The 22,719-nt window shown below is 36.9% G+C and overlaps 1 protein-coding gene across 3 annotated transcripts in view; it reads right to left on the bottom strand.

Annotated features, from left to right (window-relative positions):
* VMP1 (vacuole membrane protein 1) overlaps positions 1–22,719 on the bottom strand; it is a 120,916-nt gene that overhangs the window by 4,659 nt on the left and 93,538 nt on the right. For all 3 annotated transcript variants that reach the window (XM_024757591.1, XM_024757592.1, XM_024757593.1), the window contains 2 exons: positions 20,168–20,284; positions 15,498–15,559 (listed from right to left, as the gene is read on the bottom strand). In XM_024757591.1, the coding sequence (XP_024613359.1) occupies positions 15,498–15,559; positions 20,168–20,284 (179 nt within the window). The remainder of the gene's footprint in view (positions 1–15,497; positions 15,560–20,167; positions 20,285–22,719) is intronic.

Below are 22,719 nucleotides of genomic sequence, written 5' to 3'. Positions count from 1 at the left end.
ACAGTGCCTTATGTTCTCCTTTTTTAAGTAAGTATTAAATTAACTTCACTGCCCTTTTTCTAGAACAATTCAATTGCTGCTTTCTGTAACAAAAAGCAGGAGTAGAGGAAGAGAAATTTCTTGCTACTATATTTACAAGAGGTGAACAAATACATAACTCCTGGCTGACACTTTTCTTTGATCCTTTTAATTATCAACCACCACGCCCTTAATGGAGTCCTTATTTTATATCCAACACTGTAATTGGTACTATGGGGAAAGAAAAAAACTGCAAGAAATAGTCTACGTCCAAGAACTTAAAATCATTACAGGGATTCAAAACACACACACACACACACACACACACACGACCTGATTTGCAAACAAAAGAATTTATAAATCACTAATAAATTTCTCAACTTTTTGGTACAGAAGATATATTCCAAAGAAAGTGAAGGGAAAAAAGAGAGATCAGTGTGGGGTGAAGTTGTTTAAAAAGTCCTTTAATGAATACTGAAGGATATGTAAAAAGGCCTGGATAGACATATGAGTAGAGGCAATGAGTGCACTGATGATTCCAGAAGACCTGTATGACAGACATCAAAGATGGAGAAGTGGGGCTTCCCCCACGGTCCAGTGAGTAATACTCTGCACTCCCAATTCAGGGGGCCTGGGGTCGATACCTGGTCGGGGAACTAGATCCTGCATGCTGCAACTAAAGATACCACATAAATAAGTAAATATTAAAAAAAAAAAAAAAAAAAACAGAAAACAGAGAAGGGAGGGAGACTGTGGGTTAAGTCCTCTCATAGACTTTTACGTGGCCTTACATTAGTACGATAAACCAGAAGAGCTGTCTCTGAGCTCTGTTGCTGTTTATTAGTAATGATTCTTCTACAAAGGAGCAACAATAGTACAAACTTTCTGTTTAAAACAGACTTCCCTTGGGTAGTTCTTTAAATAATACATAAAGGAATGCAAATAGCTCATCCACTTACACTTGAAATAAACCACATGAATATAAAAAAAATCCAGTAAAATAAATGCACAAAAAGATTGGCTTTGAAGATTACAGATTTATAAGAACTTTCCTTCAGAAATTCTTTTGGCCACAGGCACAGCTTGCAGGATCTTAGTTCCCCGACTAGGGATTGAACCCAGGTCCATGGCAGTGAAAGTGCCGAGTCCTAACCACTGGACTGCCAGGGAGTTCCCAGAAATTGATTCTTTCACCCTTAATAACAATAACTTATGTCATTATTTTAAACTCCCAAGGATGGCTATAGTCAAGCCAGTTTTTTTTTTTTTGAAAGTTAAAAAAAACTTATTTAGAGAGGCTGAAATGATTGTATGCTTATTTGAACAGCTAGGTTGTACAAGAAATGACTTGAAAATTCCCTTTTTGATGTCCTCCAAGAGTTGGGTTCCATTATGTGTCTTGCTCTTTCTTCAGACCTCTAACTTCAGACTGACGTTAAGCAAAAATAGGGCTTACAGTTTTCCTCAAATCATTCTTGGGCTCCAGGGTCAAGCCATTATTTAAAGATAAAATTAAGAACCAAGACCCAGTGGTATAAAGCTTCTACTTTGCTGTTGTTGTTGAGGGGAATGAGGAAGGGACTGGCAACAATCATTCTAGATTCCTTTCAAAATAACTGGAAACTATAAATGATTTGCCATTGTAAGTCCATTAAGACCTACTTTTTTAGCTGATAGAGAATATATGTCATTACACATTTACATGATGTGTAACTTTCAAAGAATTATCTTGGGCTAATGCAGAGATTAATTTTTCAAGGGGCTATGGTGTTTGTTACATGCTTTAGAGAGTTTTTGGTGGTGGGATGGGAGATTCAGTTTTTCATAAGAGACTAGGAACTGGTGAAAATAGAGAAGTTAAAAGTTTTTACAGCAATATATTAGCCAAAACTATTATGAAAAAATGCCACATGATCTGAAAAAATCTAAAAAGTTAGCATATTTGAAAACTAGGTATTAAGTGTTACATAATGAATTATTCGTCAGGTCCTCTTAATTTTTTAAATATATTCATCAAAATTTTAGTTTTATTTTCATTTCTCTATGTCTACAAACAACAGCTTAAGGCCACACATGCCTCAGCTTATACAAAGCACTCTTATACTAAAGTTTTCTTAATTAACACGAAAGTTCTTTAAGTTCTTTTTAGATAAAAATTGAAATTACAGTTTTCACTCTTAACATACATTTAAGGAAAACAATAGCACCATCTCACGACTTCATCCCTCAAGTTATTTTCAAGCAGCAGACACAAGTAAGAGTCCATTCTTACATTTAGGATTAATTTAAGGTACACACATGAGGAAGGAATAACTTGCATCACAGTTCAGTGTCTTTTTATAGTTGGCTCAGGAAATAAATGCCATTTTCTGAAAGCCATTGAATTCAGAGTACCTGTGCACCTGGCTAAGGACCCTCATCTCAACCCATGGCGGGTGGGTGAAGTTCTCCATCTGTCATTAGGTGCTGATTAAGTTCAAAGTATTAGTTACTATTTTCCAGTCAGTGGCTGGATTTAAATATACTTAAACTAGCCGTAAACAGCCATTTTCTCTAGGTGAGAAAACCTTAAAGAAGAAAAGAAAAAACAAAGGAAAACAAAAGCAAGAATAAAATTGATCTCATCTACTTTTCCTTGCTGTAGACCTTCAGCATAGTGGGTAAAAAAATTTTTGTGGATAGTAATATCTTGATATTTATTTTCTTGGCACACACATTTTTCAGATAATATAATTCATGAAGAAACAAATTTCCAACAACTTATTTTAATGGCAATTTTTGAACTTTTGTTACTGATTTTAATAAAGAAAGAAAGAAACAAAACACCTCAGAAAATGCAAACAAAAGAAGGGAAAAAAAGTAAAGAAAAAATTCCACAGAAGTCTAATAAACCCACTCAGAGCTCAAAAGTGGTTTCATGGGAACAATATTTTGCCATGCTTATATACCTAAGTATGTGTTAAAACAAAAACAAGACAAACTTCTTTGCAAAATTCTGTCAAGGGCCCTGACCATTATGCAAACAAAATCTATTATTTTTCTATGTTTTTTAATGCATCTGTGACTCTGTTTGTGGAAATCACTTATCTGATAAGAAATCTGTATACTCTCCCCATACTGACTCATTATAAATAAAGGTCTGCATTGTGTTCCCACAAAAAGCAAGAAAATCTACCAGAGGAAGCATCACAATCGGCAGAGGTTGCGTAGAGTGGGTGATGTGAGTACTCCAATTTTTCACAATGCTTAAATTTTCATTTTATGAGCATACACCTATTCCAAAAAATTCATCGGTCATTGTTATTCTGTTTTCAAGGGCCTCCTTTCAAATTTTGTAGGTCTCAAACAAATTGGTTCACCAGATATAAAAAACACACCATTTGATTTACTTCCATTCTCTTCTCCATTACAGACATAGTCATCAATCTAGGACTTGCTATTACAAGACCCGAAATTTTCCTGTTCATGATTCTGTTTGGATTTTTCCACCCAGATGAGTGTTTTTTATTATTATGTGCCATCATAAAACTGGGGCACAGTGCTTAATGACATAGAAGTAACATAAACTTTTTAAAAATTGATTTGTCTTGTTTAGCCCTATTTACACAGGACCTATATAAGGCTAAGCAGTTGCAATGCCTATGGGAATTAAACAGGTATTAATAAAGTAAATTTTTAATACAGGCTCTGCTTTGTTAACCACTTTTTTTGAAGATCTTAGCATTAATGTGATTGTGTAAGTCATATCATTGGCGTTCCAGAAAACATACTGTCTGACATGGATTCCTAGTAAGGCTATAGGGCAGTAAGCCTTTATCTTTCTTAGAAAAAAAAAGTATGGGCAAAAAAAAATTTTTTTAACCTTCGTTTCACTATTTGTGCAGTACTTTGAGGCTGATTTACTTAACATTCCTCTAATGATTAATCAGAACATGGAAATAACACTCTCAGGGTGTGGCTAGTTAAACCGCGGAAAGCTTATGAATGTGAGAAAATGTTTTTAGAAGAAGATTCAGGTCAGGGGTAGTATTAAAAGAAAGGGAAAGGAAAGGTTTAATCAAGTCTACTGCTGCTATAATTCAGAAAGCATAACAGAGATCTTTTGAAGTAGACTACTTTTTGATAGCACCAAAAGCAGCTTTTAAGGGCAGAGGAGCCTAGACCAATGGTCTGCATACATTTTTGATATTTGTACTTATGCAAATAGTAAAACGTACAAATACAAATTAAAATGGATAAAATATGGATGGAATCTTAAAATTTTTTAAATTGTTACCAAATGTCTTACTAATTATGACAGCTTTCATGCTATCATTAGCAAATATTTCTGATTAATGGGACATAGAAAAAAACAATAAATTGCAGCATGCCTACTGTAAGCCCCTTTTGTACCATGGAACTCTTACTCTAACCCTAGCCCATGTTTGTAATCCATGATTTGTGATCTTCTGACATGTGGATTGAGGGAGTGCCAATCAGACTGATGGTAAACTATATCCTCCATGTATGTATAGCCATATAAATTATATGTACATATACTACCATAATAATGTTATGTACATTACAAAATACACAAAAAATAACAAAGATGAAAATAAATATAAATAGAAGTTCTATTTTAGTCCCACTCATGGTGGAGACCACTGGTTTAGACCAGGAAACTAAACCGCAAGGGGTACAGATACTATACCTGGTTCCCAAAAGGTCAAAAATATCTTAAGGCTTAGTTAGCAGAACAACTCGAGGCAAAACTCTTAGGTAACATATTAGAGAAAAGAAAGCTATTTCTACAAAGATCCAGATTAAGTGTCTCTTTTTTGCGCATCCTTCCATCCTTTATAGTGGCTCCTATAGGCCACTATAAAGAGGGCCTTTAAGAACCTGAATAGCCAAATCTCAAGAGACTGAAATCCTGTGCCCACAGTTAAACTTATATTTATGTTTTAAATGAATATCAGGTGTTTAGAATTTTCTTGATTGGGTGAGGATCATTGTATGTAAATCAGTAAGTCAAATTTGACTCCAGAGAATTCTATCAATTGAGATTTGTCCTGGGAGCTAAGAAGTAAGTACAGCCGTAAACAGACTCTTCTAGACTGAAGCTACAGGCTCTTCTGCTAAAGAGATTAAATTTTACAATTAAGGTACTGGTAGGATATATTTTCAGGGATGAAATAAAAGCCCCTCCCTATCCCACCTCCATTACATGCTGATCTGTCTTCTGAACAAAAGAGGCAATGATAGTACGGTAGGTAGAAGTTCAGTGACAAGATAGCCTAGCAAGTCCCTTTCTTGATAAGTCTTATACATAATTCTTTGCTCTCAGAAACGTGCACATGTTGGTCAAACACTGTAGAGTTAAACACCACACCACCATAACCAACCCCACCCCCGGCCCTGCCCCCACTGGGCAGGGAGGCCAGGATCTAAACAGGCTTAACGGTTAGTACTTTAATGAGTTGTCATTTCCTGTCTGATAAAGATTCTCACAGTATTTAACCACCAGTTTCCCTGGGGCCCCGACCAATACTAGAACTCTATTCATAGTGACTCAGAATGGATCTCAGACTCCTGACCTGATTCAACAATGACAGATTTCCCTGCAAATGAAACAAAAAGTCTTTCCTCCTTAGGTAGACTGCTCAGGAGAAGAGGCAGGCAAGGCAGAGGGGAAGTAGTTTATCAAACAATCTTTCTGAAGAAGCCAAAGGCCATCATGCTAAAATCCATTAATATTTATAGCCTTTCAGTCCTCAGAGATTAGAGAAAGAAAAAAAAAGATACAAATTGATCCCTAATTAATCCATGAACCCAGGAATATGAGAAGTAAATGAACTGGTGTTGGCTGCAAATAAACATATTTAACCCGGTAAAAATGGGATCCAGTAATCCCATGTGACTGAAATGAAAGAGTTAAAATCTAGAGCTTTCTCATATATACAAGTTTGAGTTGATAGTCTCTGGTACCATCTAAAATTCGTTGTGATTCAACCTCAGGATTTGGGATTAAAACATCTTGAATTTCATTCACAGCTGTGCCCCTTTCAAATTATTAAAACCTCTTTTGTACTCAAGTTAGTCCATTGTGCGCTGAGTAGAATTGACACCATGACACCATGGTGATGACACCATCAGTTTCCTAGCAGCTGTGTAGAAGGAAGACCACTGCTTTATCCAGAAACATCAGGTGTACTGTTTCTACTGCCTCACAGCATATTTCTATCACAGGCATCTTTCAAAAAAAAGTAACCCTAAATTGCACTTGCTTTCCTTTTTTAAAAAAAATTATTTATTTGTTTATTTTTGGCTGCATTGGGTCTTCGTTGCTGCATGCGGGCTTTCTCTAGTTGCAGCAAGCAGGGGTTACTCTTCATTGCAGTGTGCGGGCTTCTCATTGCAGTGGCTTCTCTTGCTGCCAAGCATGGGCTCTAGGCGCACAGGCTTTAGTAGTTGTGGCACGCAGGCTCAGTAGTTGTGGCTCACAGGCTCTAGAGCGCAGGCTCAGTAGTTGTGGTGCACGGGCTTAGTTGCTCCATGGCATGTGGGATCTTCCCAGACCAGGGCTCGAATTATGTCCCCTGCATTGGCAGGCGGATTCTTAACCACTGTGCCACCAGAGAAGCCCTGCACTTGCTTTTGAACATTTGCAATTGTTTTCTATAAGAATCAGGATGAAGGTAAGACCTCCTCACAATTAGCACGTACTCTTTGAAATATGCTATCATTAAAGGGCAGCTTTTGAAAACAAAACCTCATTTCAGAATTTTGAGTTGAGCAATAGAAGCCAAACAGGCATTTATGTTAACGAATGAGGGCAGAGCTAAAGAAGTGGTCTTAAATAAGAACCAAGTAAAAGTGATTGGCTGCTAAAACAAAACCCTGTTAAAAATCAACTGCTGCTGGTTGGATGACCCACTGAGTTCTAAGAAAGAAAGAAATCAGCAACAGGGACCCGCAGACCCAAAGGTCAAGAATAAAGAATAGTTTGTGGAATTTCAAATTTAAGGTGAAATAGCACGGAAGCTCACTGGCCTTTATATCATTCAAAGTGGCTTGACTGTGAGTGAAAAAAGTGACAGCATTGAAAACGAATTTAAACTTATCAAGAAAAATCTAGTTACTCCAACCATTAGGCAGAAACTCGCTAAATGCAGTAGATAACCTTAAAAACAAAAGCCAGGATCTCTGCCCTCAATGAACTTAATCTAGAAGGGTGATGAGAGGGAGCGGGGAAAAAAAATGCATTTAAACCTACAGTACAAAACCCAGTAGGTTTCTCAAAGTAACACCGGCAGTAACTAGTTTCAGCTGTGCCAGGTCAATACAAGTGTGAACAAGGATAGTAGACAGAAAGAACTCATGCTGACTCCCTATCACATTCACGAGGCAGCCATTTGAAACTAGCACTCTCGTCCAAATCTCCAACTTCAAGATTACCTCAGTAGCTCTGGCACGCGGGCTCTAGAGCGCAGGCTCAGTAGTTGTGGGCACGGCGTTAGTTGCTCCAAGGCACGTGGGATCTTCCCGGACCAGGGCTTGAACCCGTGTCCCCTGCATTGGCAGGTGGATTCTTAACCACTGTGCCACCAGGGAAGTCCCTTCATTCCAGTTTTGAAGGAAGAAGTGGTTAAGGAGAATAAATCAAACCACTCAGGCTTTTGATCCTATCTCCTTACAGCTCTTACCATTTACATGAATTTAAATATGTTTCAGTTTCCCCATGAACACAGTGATAGTAAGTACCTTATAGGTTTTATTATGCATATTCATAAAAACAAATGTAAAGCATCTGGCACACTGAGTGCTTACTAAATGTTATATCCAACCCACGTCCTTCCTTTTCTTCATTTGTATTTTCCATCTCTAGCTTTTAACCAGAGTATTTCCCTCAGCCTAAAATACACAGAGGTCTCTCCTAATAATGAATAAATGAATTCAATTAGTCAACAAATATTTATAGAACACTTAAAATGCGTCAGGTATGACCTTGGCCTGACTTTTTCTTTACCCACTATGTAGGTTAATATAATTGGGTTTTAGTTTTCATCATTCTACAGAAATGCTCTAATTATGGTTAATAGTAACTTCCTAATGTCCATTTCTTACCTTACAGTCTAACTCCATTGTTCTTGCTTTAACCTTTAACTATCTGCCTCCCAATATCTATAAGAAAAATAGAAAGGAGTTAAGAGTCAAAAGAGAAGATAAACTACAGGAAGAGGACACGAAAAAGAAGGAGTTTTCTATCTGAAGTACAGAAGATTATATTAAAATCAGCATGTACAACTGATTCTCAGCAGCTGGGGTCTTAAAACCTCTGTATCCTCCTCCGATTAATACAGTTATTTGTGTTCCACACTTCCATAACTTTTTCTGACAATGATCAAAAAAAGTCAAAGAGAATCAAATACATAAACCAGGTTTGTGTATTTTAAAATGAAAGGGTAGGGACTTCCCTGGTGGTGCAGTGGTTAAGAATCCATCTGCCAATGCAGGGGACACGGGTTCGAGCCCTGGTCCGGTAAGATCCCACATGCTGCGGAGAAACGGAGCCCATGCGCCACAACTACTGAGCCTGTGCTCTGGGCCCCGTGAGCCACAACTACAGAGACCACGTACCACAACCACCGAAGCCCGCGCGCCTAAAGCCTGTGCTCTGCAACAAGAGAAGCCACTGCAGTTAGAAGCCTGCGCACTGCAACAAAGAGTAGCCCCCTCTCGCCGCAACTTAGAGAAAACCCGTGTGCAGCAACAAAGACCCAACACAGCCAAAATAAATAAATAAATAAATAAAAATAATAAAATAAAATGAAAGGGTAGATTTTCTTTCTGTAGAAGAAAAAGTCCAGACCAATATGGCTCATTCTGACCACTTACAGAGTGAGGAACAAGAAACAACATTAAGATTCAAGCACTTAATTACTCACTGGTTAAAATGATCTCTCTTGCCACAGGCAAGTCTGACTCTTGAGGTCAAATGTCAAGTTAACTTAGAAATAGGAGACAGCAAAGAAGAGCATGGAACATTCTGTATCTGGTAAAAAAAGTCCCTGCTCCAGCCAACCCCATCCCCCGAGTTCAATGACTGAGTTATGGAAATTTTCTTGTGTGGTAAAACTGGGGACTTTGTCTTCCAATAAGACTCTGGCAACCTGACAATGAGCCAATGTTCTGCATATGGTTTGTTACGAGTCATATGCTTAATGTTATTTTCTGGGAATTCTCATCCTCTATTTGGTGAGAATATCAGAACATGTCATTTTAATCATGATTTTAAAGTTAGACTTGGTCATGCTCTTTAAGAAATATGTCCAGGTCTCTCTCATCGGAGAAAATCTAAAATTAAATAAAAATAAGTTTAAAATCAAAGAAAGAAAGAGAAAGAAAAAAAGAAAGAAGAAAGGAAGGAAGGAAGGAAGGAAGGAAGAAAGGAAGGAAGGAAGGAAGAAAGAGAGAGAGAGAGAAAGACAGAAAGAAGGAAGGAAGGAAGGAAGGAAGGAAGAAAAAGAAAGAAAGAAAGAAAGAAAGAAAGACTGCAACGAATGTAAGGCCTTAGAAGCTCTAAAGTTCCCTGGTTCTTTGGTTCTGTCCTCTGACTTACTTCAGCTTAGGATATCAGAGAGTGAAAAACTCCACTACGTGCCTAATCTTTTTTCAGAACCTTTTCTCTGTCCTCTTGCCAAACATACTATAAACCAAAAGGCTTTTTCAAGGCTATTATCTGTTCTAACCTTTCAGAATATGTAACTGATTCATTACATCTATTCAGATTTTCATATATAACTAGACAAACCCTTTGATTTAGGAATAGGTAATAGGGATACCTTTCCCTAAACCCAGTGATACTAATGATTACTTTCCAGAACTGTCCAAGAAATAAATCTACAAATAATTATTTCTGGTCAAGGGAGGGGAATTATTTACTCTTAAAATTACAATAAATTTTGGAGGTAAGGCTTATATTCTCTCTGGGACGTTATGACTGTCATACCATGATATACTATACTAAAAATACCACAGTCCAAAGACACACTTATGTAGCTGGGCCATTCCATAGTTACACTGAGACTAGAAGCCGTTTGGGGAAAGGGATATTTCTTTCAGTCATCAGTATAGCATTCAAACCTGTAAAAATCTGATCCTAAACCTCACCACCAGAGATGTAATGGTCAACACTAAATAATTCTTTCCCTGACACCTGGGGAGGTGAGTAGCCTGACATGGCAGGCCACAGGCACACCTGCCTAGACAAAATTTGACCCTAGACAAAACTAAGTTAACTTATCACAATGAAGGGTTATCTTGCTTATTGTCCAGTCTCTCTTTCATTCACCTTTTCCCTCTTCTATGTTGTCCCTTTTATCATATTCTAGGTTCCACTATGTGCTCATCTATCTTGCACTAAGAAATGCTCACAGAAGCATTGTCCAAAACAGCAAAAAAAGGGACTTCCCTGGTGGCACAGTGGTTAAGAATCCGCCTGCTAATGCAGGGGACACGGGTTCGAGCCCTGGTCCGGGAAGATCCCACATGCCGCGGAGCAACTAAGCCCGTGTGCCACAACGACTGAGCCTGCGCTCTAGAGCTGGTGAGCCACAACTACTGACCCCATGTGCCACAACTACTGAGCCTGCACTCTAGAGCCCGTGCTCTGCAACAAGAGAAGCCACCGCAATGAGAAGCTCACGCACCACAACGAAGACCCAATGCAGCCAAAAATAAATAAATAAAATAAAAAGTTAAAAAAAAAAGTAAATAGTAATAACAATTGCATATAAAGTGCTCACTATGTTTAATAAATAGTACCCTCAAGAATTATTTGTATAATCTTTGATGAAAAACTTTGTCCTGATAAAAGGTGTTTTACTGATCAGAGAGTCAAGAAATGGGTACTTCCTTTAAGGAGAAGTAGGCCTTCCCTCAATCTTCTCTGAGAGCATACAAAGTAGTCACCTAGCATGCTACCTTTCCATTCAGTCAGTAGAAACTTTGGAAAATGAGATGAGAACACAGGCAACATAAAAATTGAGAGGAAAGGCATTTTAAAAATCCACATGGCTTAGAATTTTAAATCACTTGATATGAGTACATTTCAACTACACTCTAAGATATTTTGAGACAGGACATTTTACATTTTGACTGGAAGTTGGAAAGATTACCAGTGGCCTCCTGAACTGGGGAAGAAATCCTACTCAAAGAAAATATATTATTTGAGAGAACAGCAGCTAAAAGTGGATACAGAGAGGAAATAAATAACTGGCCTGTGGCAGAGTTTATATTCAAACCTAGATTGGTTTTGTCTAAAGCCTGTGTGTTCTTTTCATATTTCACTCCATAGCTGTCCTTACTCTTGGGATTCATTTTTTCATTCTTCCTTGCCTTAGTATCTCATAATTTTATTTTAAATTTGAACTGTTGCTGACTTTTTCTTGGTCTTTTCTTTCGATTTTTACTCTACCATGGCAATTCACCACCCTCTTAATTGTGGGCACACAGTTTTAAACATCCTTCAAAAGGATTCCAGGACTTCCCTGGTGGCGCAGTGGTTAAGAATCCGCCTGCCAATGCAGGGGACACGGGTTTGAGCCCTGGTCCGGGAAGATCCCATATGCTGCGGAGCAACTAAGCCCGTGTGCCACAACTACTGAGCCTGTGCTCTAGGGCCTGCATACCACAACTACTGAGCCCACGTGCTGCAACTGCTGAAGCCTGCATGCATAGAGCCCCTGCTCCACAACAAGAGAAGCCACCGCAATGAGAAGCCCGCGCACCGCAACTAAGAGGAGCCCCCACTTGCTGCAACTAGAGAAAGCCCACGTGCAGCAACAAGACCCAACACAGCCCCCCGCAAAAAAAGGCTGTATTCCAAACTTTCTAGTTTAGTTTGATGATTTGCCATATATATATATATACACACCATTTATATCAGTAGTTTTTACAGTGTGAAAAGGGAGAACTAACAATCAAAGGAGAATGTTTCTATAGCAAATTACATGTAGTATTTTCAGTTCAACTCAACAATGAGTCTAGGGAATCAATCTGTTCTCCTTCCCTTTTCTGAAATAAATTGCTAAGCTATTTATTATGATATAAAAGAACAAATTTAGGTCTTCTAAAAATTCATTCTCCTGGTTTAACTTAATTTTCAGTCTAGGTTTGGTGATACTATTTATCATCATTTATTATCATCTGAACACTTATATAGCATTTCCTACTTCAAAATGTAGGAAAACAAACCATGTCAAGCTCAATTCGAGAATCTGATTAAAAGATAATTTTATTACAGACTAAGATGAAAAAGATACCCATTAGCATGTGGTAATAAAGAATTATTATTACAGCTAAGTCTAATTATTTATACTGCTTAATAGTTGATCTAGAAAAGAAGTTGATGGGTAATCCCTGTAGACAGTACTGGGGAAAAGATGAAGATATCAGGACGTTGCAACATTTGTCTGTTGCAAACAGTTTTTAAAATAAGACACACGCAAAACAAAACAAAACCACCACCCATTCCAGTAGGCCTTGAATATCTTAGAATAACTTTATGCAAAACCATCTTTAAGAAGAATCACTGGAATTTCTTTTTTTTTTTTTTTTTTGAGGGACTGTGCTAGAGGAGATAGTTAAGGGGAGGGACTACTGATTTTTTTTTAATTAATTAATTAAATCTTGGCTGCATTGGGTCTTCGTTGCCACGTACGGGCCCTCTCTAGTTGCGGCGAGTGGGGGCCACTCTTTGTTACGGTGCGCAGGCCCCTCATTGCGGTGGCCTCTCCTGTTGCAGAGTATGGGCTCTAGGCACATGGGCTTCAGTAGCTGTGGCACGTGGGCTTAGCTGCTCCACGGCATGTGGGATCTTCCCAGACCAGGGCTCGAACCCGTGTCCCCTGCATTGGCAGGAAGACTCTCAACCACTGCGCCACCAGGGAAGCCCAGGGCTACTGATTTTGAAAAACATAAGGAGTAAGAAATTCTAACTTTAATACATTGGCCTAAGCTTAAAGATACGTTTATTGCTATTTACTGTAGATAATTAATATAATTTCTTAGAAACTCCAAAGGCTGGGGAAACAGAAGAATCTGGGCTCTACAAATAATTTGCTGATTCTTACTGACCAGATCTTTATTTGGACACCACCTGTTCATTTATTCACCAGATATTTATCAAGCATCTGATATGCGTCAATCAAGATGCCAGATGCTATGGACACAACAGCGAACAAAAATAGGCATGGCCTCCGCCATTAAGAAGTTTACAGGTTAGTTGTAAAAGGACAGTAATCATACACCCTCAAACATGAATGTAAAAATACAACTGTCAGTGCATGTAGTACATACTGCTGAGAAAAGAGGTCCCTAGGAAAGAGGGTAATTGTGACCTAGTCAGGGAAGGTGGTTTTGTGAATATAGTAGCTGAAATCCAAAGGACATTATCTAGGCCAGTGATTCTCAATGGGATTGGTGGTGACAGTGGCGGTTTACTTGCCATGGAACATTTGGCAATGTTTGGGGACATTTTTGATTGTCACAACTGGGAGACACTATTGGCATCTAGTGAGTAGAGGAAAAGGACGCAGCTAAATATCTTACAATGCACAGGACAGTCCCCCACAACAAAGACATCTTATCTGGCCTAAAATGTCAATAGTGCCAAGGTTGAGAAACCCTGAACAGGACAAAGGGAAAAGCCTGAGCAAAGACCAATGGTGAGAGACTCAAGCAGAGAAAACTATAGGGGATAGCTCATTCAAGGCTATAGAGACCCAGTAGGGAGTTTTAGCTTTATCTTAAGAATGAAGGGGAAAACAAGTGAAGGGTTTCAAGAAGTGGAGGAACTGCGGAGTGAGGACAGTGGTGGCGACAGGCTCAGATATGATTTTTAAAAGGTTACTAACTGCAGTATGATGAACTGATTGGAAGGAAATGAAACTGGATGTGGGTGTTTGAGATAGGTAGCTAACTAATATAACTTCTTAGAAGCTCCAAAAGCTGGGGAAACAAAAGGTGGTAGTGGCGAGGATGTAGAAGTAGCTGGAAAACTTCCTTCTATAAATGTTCAGTATGGAAAAAGGAGAAAGAAAGAATGTAGGATGCTGCGTGCAAAGTCATTCCTACAATGTGTGGGTCTGTGTGGTTTGTGTGGTAGTCCTACATGTCCCTCAGAATTCTCTCAAGGTGGCACAATAATCTCTAGGAACGGATGAAATGTCTTCTTATTTTAAAAAAAGGGACAAGAATATTTCCTCTTTCTTTTCGAATGTGATATATGGTGACTTATAAACCACTTTGTAAGAATTCAGGCAACAAAAAACTGGAGTAATTAAAATTTAATTTACAAGCCATAATCCATATTTCTAATCACAAGTTTAGGAAGTAATAAAATCATTAGCTGGCTCCACTGAGTATATTCTCAAGAATATGTTTTTCCTCAATTATTACATTAATACCTAAGTAGAAAATATTAAAAACTATTTTATCATAGAATATATCATACATAGAAAAGAGTAAGTATAATATATAGTGCATGGTTCAAAGAATAATAAAACTGATACTCATGAGCTCACTACCAAGTGGCAGTTGTTTAATAGTGAATATTTTCATAAACGTCTTGTTTTATAAATGGCTTTTAAAATAAAGATTTGTGTTAAAACTACATAAAGGGCATTCCAACTTAACACTTTTCTACCACAGGGCAGTTAACGCTATTAAATGAAAAGAAAACCTCTCACCTGTAAACACTGAATAAAAAATCATATATTGAAAAAAAAAAAAGGGTTCACTTAATATCCGGTAGGATTCACATTCCAGTTGACATTAATCTGATTAACTAAACAGGTGTTTCTTTACTGTTTTATCAAAGTAAACTCCAAAAAATTTGTGACACTGTCATTTAAAGCGTATGTTAAAACTGCTCTTACTTCTTTAAACACAAAAATAAATGCTTTAGATAGTTTAGCCTTTTAAAATGGCCTAATTTTTCTCTAGTGAAGTAACAGATTCATAACACATATTTTGGTAATATCTTATCATGCCTTATTTAATGAAATATTAATATTTTATGTAAGATTTATATATAAATGAAATACAACTGTGTATCTGGCATCCAGTTTTGGCTAAAAGTCATAGCATTGTACCAAAGCACCATTAAACTCTAACTATACACACATGTCTTTTACATAAAGAGAATTTCATACTTCTTTGGAGGGGCAAGTCTAAAACTGCAAAGCTTCTTTTAAATCAAGAATTATATGACTTGATACATGTTTGGTTTAAAATTAAACAAGGATAATCTGAGCTTCATCCTTCCCTGCTGTAGGGAACGAGGTTCATCTTCAATTTAAATAATAACAGGGCAAAAGATTTTTCCTTCTCAAAAAATAAAGAGCTATCACAAAAATTCTATACCAACGAAGTCTTTTTTATATATTTCTTCCCATTCAAACCATGATAATATTAGTCCTTAAAGAATTACTCACCCAATGAAAGCCACCATCTGCTCCACTATGTGTTTGCTGAATGTTATGATAACGAAGATTTTCTGTAAAGAAAATGCCAGTTAAAATAAATATTTCTCATCAAAAAAAAAAACAACACAATATAAATTCACAATTCTGATAATAGTCTAAAAAGGTGACCATGCTGCTAATTGCAATTAAAAAAAATTTTAAGAAACAAAACAAAACACCATTTGACAAATGCTATGTACTTTGTATTTTAAAGATGTTTTTCCTTAAGCACAGTTCTAGTCTTGCCAGGATACGTGACCATGTCTGAGGGAGAAATGTGAGTCATGAAACCCAAGGCTGGGTGGATGTTCCACATGTTCTATGTGTTTTAATTTATTTTATTTATTTATTTTTGGCTGTGTTGGGTCTTCATTGCTGTGTGTGGGCTTTCTCTAGTTGCAGAGAGCGGGGGCTACTCTTCGTTGCGGTGCGTGGGCTTCTCATTGTGGTGGCTTCTCTTGTTGCAGAGCACAGACTCCTGGCATGCGGGCTTCAGCAGTTGTGGCATGTGGGCTCAGTAATTGTGGCTCACGGGCTTAGCTACTCCGTGGCATATGGGATCTTCCTGGACCAGGGCTTGAACCCGTGTCCCCTGCATTGGCAGGCAGATTCTTAACCACTGCGCCACCAGGGAAGCCCATTCTACGTGTTTCAGAATGGTGTATACAACTAAAGTCATGGGTTCCCATATAGCCTCCACCACTGAAATTAAAGCTTATCAGCCTGATGATAGGTGTCTGGGCTAAATCTAATCAAGAGGATCTTTGAAAAGACTATGTCCTTCCTGGACAGTTCTTATAAAAGTATCATGAAAGTTCCATTCTCAGATCCTGAATGAGCTTGGAATTTCAGGCTTCGGGTACAAGCAAAGGCATCAACAAGTTTTGGGGGATCCTTATCAGACCTGGGTCATTGTCAATTTGGTATTATTGAGGTATTCTGTATTAATTAAAGATGTTGATACGTAACTTACAAGTAAAGATGCCTTTAGGCTAATAGGTAGCAAATATTTTCAACTCAACAAATGTTACAAAAAGTATTTACTATGGATAATATAAGCATTATTAAGGGCTTTCAGGGAACACAAAGATGGGAAGAATACTTCTTCAATACCCTGAAGAAATTAAAAAATTTTTCTATACATAGTAGAAAGATGGTTAAGTACAAAAGATATAAACTGTAAATGTCATTAGCAGTGAAAACAATGTGTTACAGAAGTTGAGAGAAAGAAAAGGTCATATAAGTACAATTAATTAGAGATTCAAGAAGGTGATATTAAGGTTTAGCTTTAAAGGACTGAGAATAATTCTCTGAATAAATATGACTAATTCTAGATTCTCTCTCCCAGTTCCTGATAACAAACTCTCCAGTGCTTTGTTACTGTTGTTAAATAACTATAACTAGTTGTTAAGTAACTATAGCCTATGTAACCAAATGGGAGGGAAGAGAAATAAAATAAATAACAATAGTCTTCTTTTTAGCCATCCATTATGAATCTCAGGAAAGTGGCTAATTCAGACTAAAGCTCATTATTTCAGGTAGAAGACTAATAAGGCAATGATATTTTCTTAATGTCCTACAGTTAACAAAGACATTGGCAGCTGCACAGCTGGGTATGTGTGAGGAAATAAGACTAAAAAAATAAGTTCACAGTCCTTTTTGGTGTTTGTTTATGTATCTATTAATGTGAAAAAGGTATTTACTTATCTCATGAAAAAAGTAAGCACATATAGATATCAAACAATTACAAGATGGATGATGATTTATCAACAATCCTACACAAATGGTGTATGAAGATTATGAAACTAATAAGACAATTACAAGAGATCATTTAGGGAGAAAAGCATTAATATATGGGGACTCTTCTAGTATCCATACTAAAAGCCAGTTAATTGGAGCTATAAATCTTTTACTAAGAAACAGAGGTAATGGTTTGCCTCTCAGTGATTTCACCACCATGTGTTCCCTACCATCATTTCCTAACATTCAAAATAAGCCAATGTCCAGATAATTGCACAATTAGACTTTCTTGAAACAAAACAAGACTTTCTTCTTATATATAACAGCTTGAAAATTCACTGTGCTGGGCAAGACATTTAAGAACATATGTCTCAGAATCATTCAAGCTTGAGGTCTGGGTGGGGATTCTACCAAATAAACAAAAGGCACAGATCCCCAAAGAGCCCAGTCAGCCATGTCAACCATGTGCACAGAGGAAATAGGGTAGAGTAGGAATAATTTAAAATATATATATATGGGTGTAGGGAACTAATGGTGCCAGAATGAACAAAGAAGAAACTATATATCTATAAAAGAAGGGTCCCCCAATGGAAAGAAGTATCTTAGACTGATTCATATATTAAATATTTACTGAGTGCCAAGGACATGTCAGATGCTATTCTAGGCACTAGAATACCTTAGGGAGCCAAGAAACAAAAACCTCTGCCCTCATGGAGCTTATATTTCTGTACACGTATGTGTGGCGGTAGGGGGAAAGTTGAAAGGCAATAAATAATACACATGATAAGTAAATTATATGGTACATGAAATATTATCTGAGTATGTTGACTCCTTATTTTCTTCATCATTCAGGAGAAAGGAAATATTTCTAAGGGAACTTCTACAGGCTGAGGAATTGAACTTGTCCAGTAGAAAGAGAAATCCTTAATTAACATTATTAGGTGGGCTGATTTCAAACTTTTAGGGGAGGTTTAACAGATAGCACGATTTTGGTTTGAATTCTAGTCCCTCCCATCTATGAAATGGGGATAATAACCACCTCACAGGATTGTTCTGAGATAACCACGCAAACTGCCTGGCACAGGTCCTGATAAACAACAGGTATTAAACAATTCAGTTTTCGTGATCATATAAATACAGTTAAGAAGGCATTGCAAAAGAGTGGAAAGAACACTGAACTTGAAGCTGGCTCTGGTTCAAATTCCAGCTGTTACTTATTCTTTTAGGCAACTATTACCTATTTCCTTCTCTAAGTTTGATAATTACAAAATGGGAGTAGTAATTTCTCTATCCCAGGATTATAAGAATTAAATCGGGTGGCATACACTAAATACTTTAAAGTGTGAAGTACTATATTAAAACATTAAGCATTATTATGATAACTTGAAAAAATCTACTGAGAATGTTAAAAAAAAATACTATTTTTGAATATGCTATAATGAAAAGTCTGATAAGTTACATACCCTATAACTATAGGGTACTTTTAGCATAATATATTTTATTGTATTTTATAGAAAGTTAGTACATAAAGCAGGATACATTAAATTTATGGATTCCTAGAAAGGTTGCTGTTATAAAGGGAATTAAAATAATCTGTTATTGTTCCTTAGGTATTAATACTTTCACAGGACTTCAAAAAGCTAAATGATTTTATCATTTGAAAAACCCTATTATAGCATTTTAAATCTTTCCCAAAGTAACTAGCATTCCAGTATTTAAAAACCCATCGTCATTGAACAATACACTTAACATAAGTAGGAGCAATTATATTCCTTGAAGGAGGAAAAATAAAGCCTTGAAATTCTGAGTGGTTAGCATGGCCAGAGAGTAGATGTCAAGCTCAATAAACTCATCCTAAATGCCAAAGTCTAATATGAGAAACTGGGCAGGTAGAAGCAGCTGAAGTTTTCCTTTTTCATTCTTCTCTTCTAAGAACTGGAGGTAAAGAGGTGGTAAGCAAAAACTTGGGGGATAGACGTGCTTTTAATTATTAAGGAATCAGACCAGGGCATAGACATTACTCACTGTTCTTGCCCTTCCTTTGGTGAATGCTTCCTTCTTGCAAACCTCATTAATGAAGACATTCTTTCCACGTTAATTTTATTTTATTCTAGTAAGATTTGCCTTTTATACCACACCTATCGATTCGTATCACAGTCCTAGAAGCATATATCCATTTCCTCTCATTTAAGTTATTGGTCTCTTTTCTCTCCTCTATTTACACACACACACACACACACACACACAGACACAGCCCTATCCTAAAGATTTTGTTAAGAGTGTCTTTGAAGACCAACAGATTCTCACATCTCTAACCAAAACCCACATCTCTTCGCCTCCTCAGGGCCCCTTTCTTCCCCATTGTCCACATTAACATCTGGCTGGTATTTTGTAAAAGATATTTGTGCCTTGAGAGGAAGTGTTATATATAGAATGTGAGAAAGAAAAGTAGAATTAATGAAAAGGACTACTTCCTCAGCCTATGGTCAGTAAGGATAAAACATCTTTGGACTACGTATGTTAATATGGTGTGCAATTTTCCTATATAGGAACACTATTTTCGTTTGGTAAAATTCTTGGATAAACAGTTTCACAAGGCAAAAGTGAAATAAAGAAAGAAAGAGAGAAAGGAAGGGAGGGAGGAAAAAAGAAGGAAAGAAATAAAACAAGGAAAAAAAAGAATAAAGGGGAACAACTTTCCAATAGGAGTAGGGAAAACCTGCCCGAAATCCACTAACTTCCAAACGATGTTCCGTGGCTGAATACCTAAGCATGCTACCAACCAAGAAGCAGAACCAAAATCTTAACAATTTGCCTTGGAGAGAGCAAGGAGAATATGTTTTCAGTGTCTTTTAAGGGGTTCATCATCATTAAATAGGGAGTCAAAAGGGTATAATTACCTGGATGTGCATTTTAATTATTGCTTTTCCAATCAGGGTTGCACCAAAAAAAGTCCAAAAAGGTACAAGAAAGTGTCCACATGTTATTCCAGCCAGATCAAACAGAGGATTTGGAATCTATTTAAAAAAAGAAAAAATTAAAATGGAACGTCCATAAATAATCCAAAAACAGTTTAATTTTACCACCTATAGGTGTGTGGAATTATGTGTTAAGCCTTGTCTACCCCTGGAAAGAGAGGTATGGGTTCCCTGATCAGTACTAGACTGTCTGGATAGTTTGACAAGTATTCTAATGTCTCTATAAGTTGTGTCACATATTCATCCCAGGCGGTTGCTTAATTTGTTCAAAGCAAACACAGCTGTCCTTTTGTTTGCATTACTTATGACTAATGCCCCATAAATATACTTTTTTTCATCACATTAAAACTGGATAAAGCCAATGTATCAACAGGAATTTAATTCCATTCAGTAGATACTTGACCATTTGGTAGCTGTTTAATAAGGTGAGGTATAAATGAAGAAAAAGATTATCTAGAAAGTACTCACATCTACAGAAAACATTCTTGTAAATTCACAAATACATTTATAGGTGGCCGTGCTTTCATTTCTCAACATAAAGTAAAATACAAATAATGAATTTTTTTTATCTATGACAGCCCAAGGCCATGGGGTCATGCGATTCATTCTAGGAAGAAAATCAAGGGTGGAAATACAAGAGCACAGATTCAGCTGTTGTGAATACTCAGTCCCAGACAAAGAAGTGATTCACAACAAATACCTTTTCTGAACATTCCCACGTTTCAAGAATGCTAATAGATAATTTCATGTAAAAATGCAAAGAAACCACAAGCTCTTTTTGAGCACTTCATCCATTTTTCTCCCACAGAGGTACTCTTGTCCTGTGTCTGTTGGTGGAACCATTTATAAGCTAATTAATTTATATAATTTTGTGTTTGGACTTTCAAATAAAAGCCCAGTTGTTTAAAAGATATTTGTCACAAATGTTCTTTCAAAAACAATGACATAACTAAATCAGAATTCAAGTATTCTTCTGTTAATAAAACTCAGATTCAATAGCTTAATTTTATTTTTCTTATCCAAATTCAAATGCTTTATGCAATTTCATCTGTCTTATAACCATTTAATAACAATGTCACTTCCACATCCTTACAAGTGTCATTTCTTATATTTTCTCATATGACTCTCACAACTCCATGAATTAAAATTTTAATTGTTTTCCTTTATTATCAGGCTCCACAGCATATTGAAATGGAAATTAAAGTACACAAGATATGTAATGAGAGTAGATAAAAATTCGAAGTTTTATGTTGGATACTCTCAGAAGAGCATAATCAATGAATTTGTTGTTACATATGCATGTTACTTTTTTCAATTGTTAACTAAATACACAGAAAGGAAGATTAGAATTAAAAGAACTATTAACTAGCTTTGAGATTTTCCCTCAATTACGAGTTTTACCTTAGTTTAAATGTTAACAACAAAATAACTAATTAATAAATAAACTTCTGGGCTTCTCTGGTGGCACAGTAGTTAAGAATCCGCCTGCCAATGCAGGGGACACGGGTTCGAGCCCTGGTCCGGGAAGATCCCATGTGCTGCGGAGCAACTAAACATGTATGCCACAACTACTGAGCCTGAGCTCTAGAGCCAGTGAGCCACAACTACTGAGCCCGTGTGCCACAACTACTGAAGCTCGCATGCCTAGAGCCCGTGCTCCGCAACAAGAGAAACCACGGCAATGAGAAGCCCACGCACCACAATGAAGAGTAGCCCCCACTTGCCTCAATTAGGGAAAGCCCGTGCACAGCAACAAAGACCCAATGCAGCCAAATATAAATAAAATAAATAAATAAATTTATAAAAAACAAAAACAAACTTCTTCCTACCTTACCCTCTACTTACCTTCTTACCTAAAATCAAGTACACATACTTTTAATACTTTAATATAAGTATTAACAATTTCCTAGTAAAAAGTTCTTAGAGTGTCAAATCGATCTATTAATTTATGTTGGCTATTGACTATTCCTAGTCAAATATAAAGAAGATTGGCTAGTATAGAAAGTGGAATTTTAGCAGGGAAGACACAGGCATAGATGAGTGCCAAAGAATAAATATTTTTTGCTTTAATAAATCAAAGGTTCTTGTATTTTCCCCAGGAATAATGAAAGCTAACTTTTATTGAATTGTTAGGTACTTTTCTAAGGTTTCTACATCATCAACTCACTTAATTTCCAAAACAATGCTATATGATATTACATCCATTTTATAGACAGGAAAAGTGAGACAGACAGATTAAGCAATTTGTCCAGTATTAATGGCAGCAGACCATGATTTCAGGATTTCAACCCAGGCAACATGGCTCTCACACTGTTCTCTTAGCTTCTAAACTGAGGACATTATCGTTCTTTAGGCCTCTCAGCTTAATCCTATTCTGCTGGGCTTCCACAGCACCTTTCACTTATTATTGTATTTAAACTGTCTCCCTCACTAGACTTCAGAATCCTTGAGGAAAGGGAATACAGCTTTCACTT

This window comes from Neophocaena asiaeorientalis, unplaced genomic scaffold, assembly GCF_003031525.2.
Source record: "Neophocaena asiaeorientalis asiaeorientalis breed wild unplaced genomic scaffold, Neophocaena_asiaeorientalis_V1.1 scaffold327, whole genome shotgun sequence".
Taxonomy (NCBI): Eukaryota; Metazoa; Chordata; class Mammalia; order Artiodactyla; family Phocoenidae; genus Neophocaena; species Neophocaena asiaeorientalis.
Note: the sequence above shows the minus strand (reverse complement) of the source record. Positions and strands in the feature narration are given on the sequence as shown.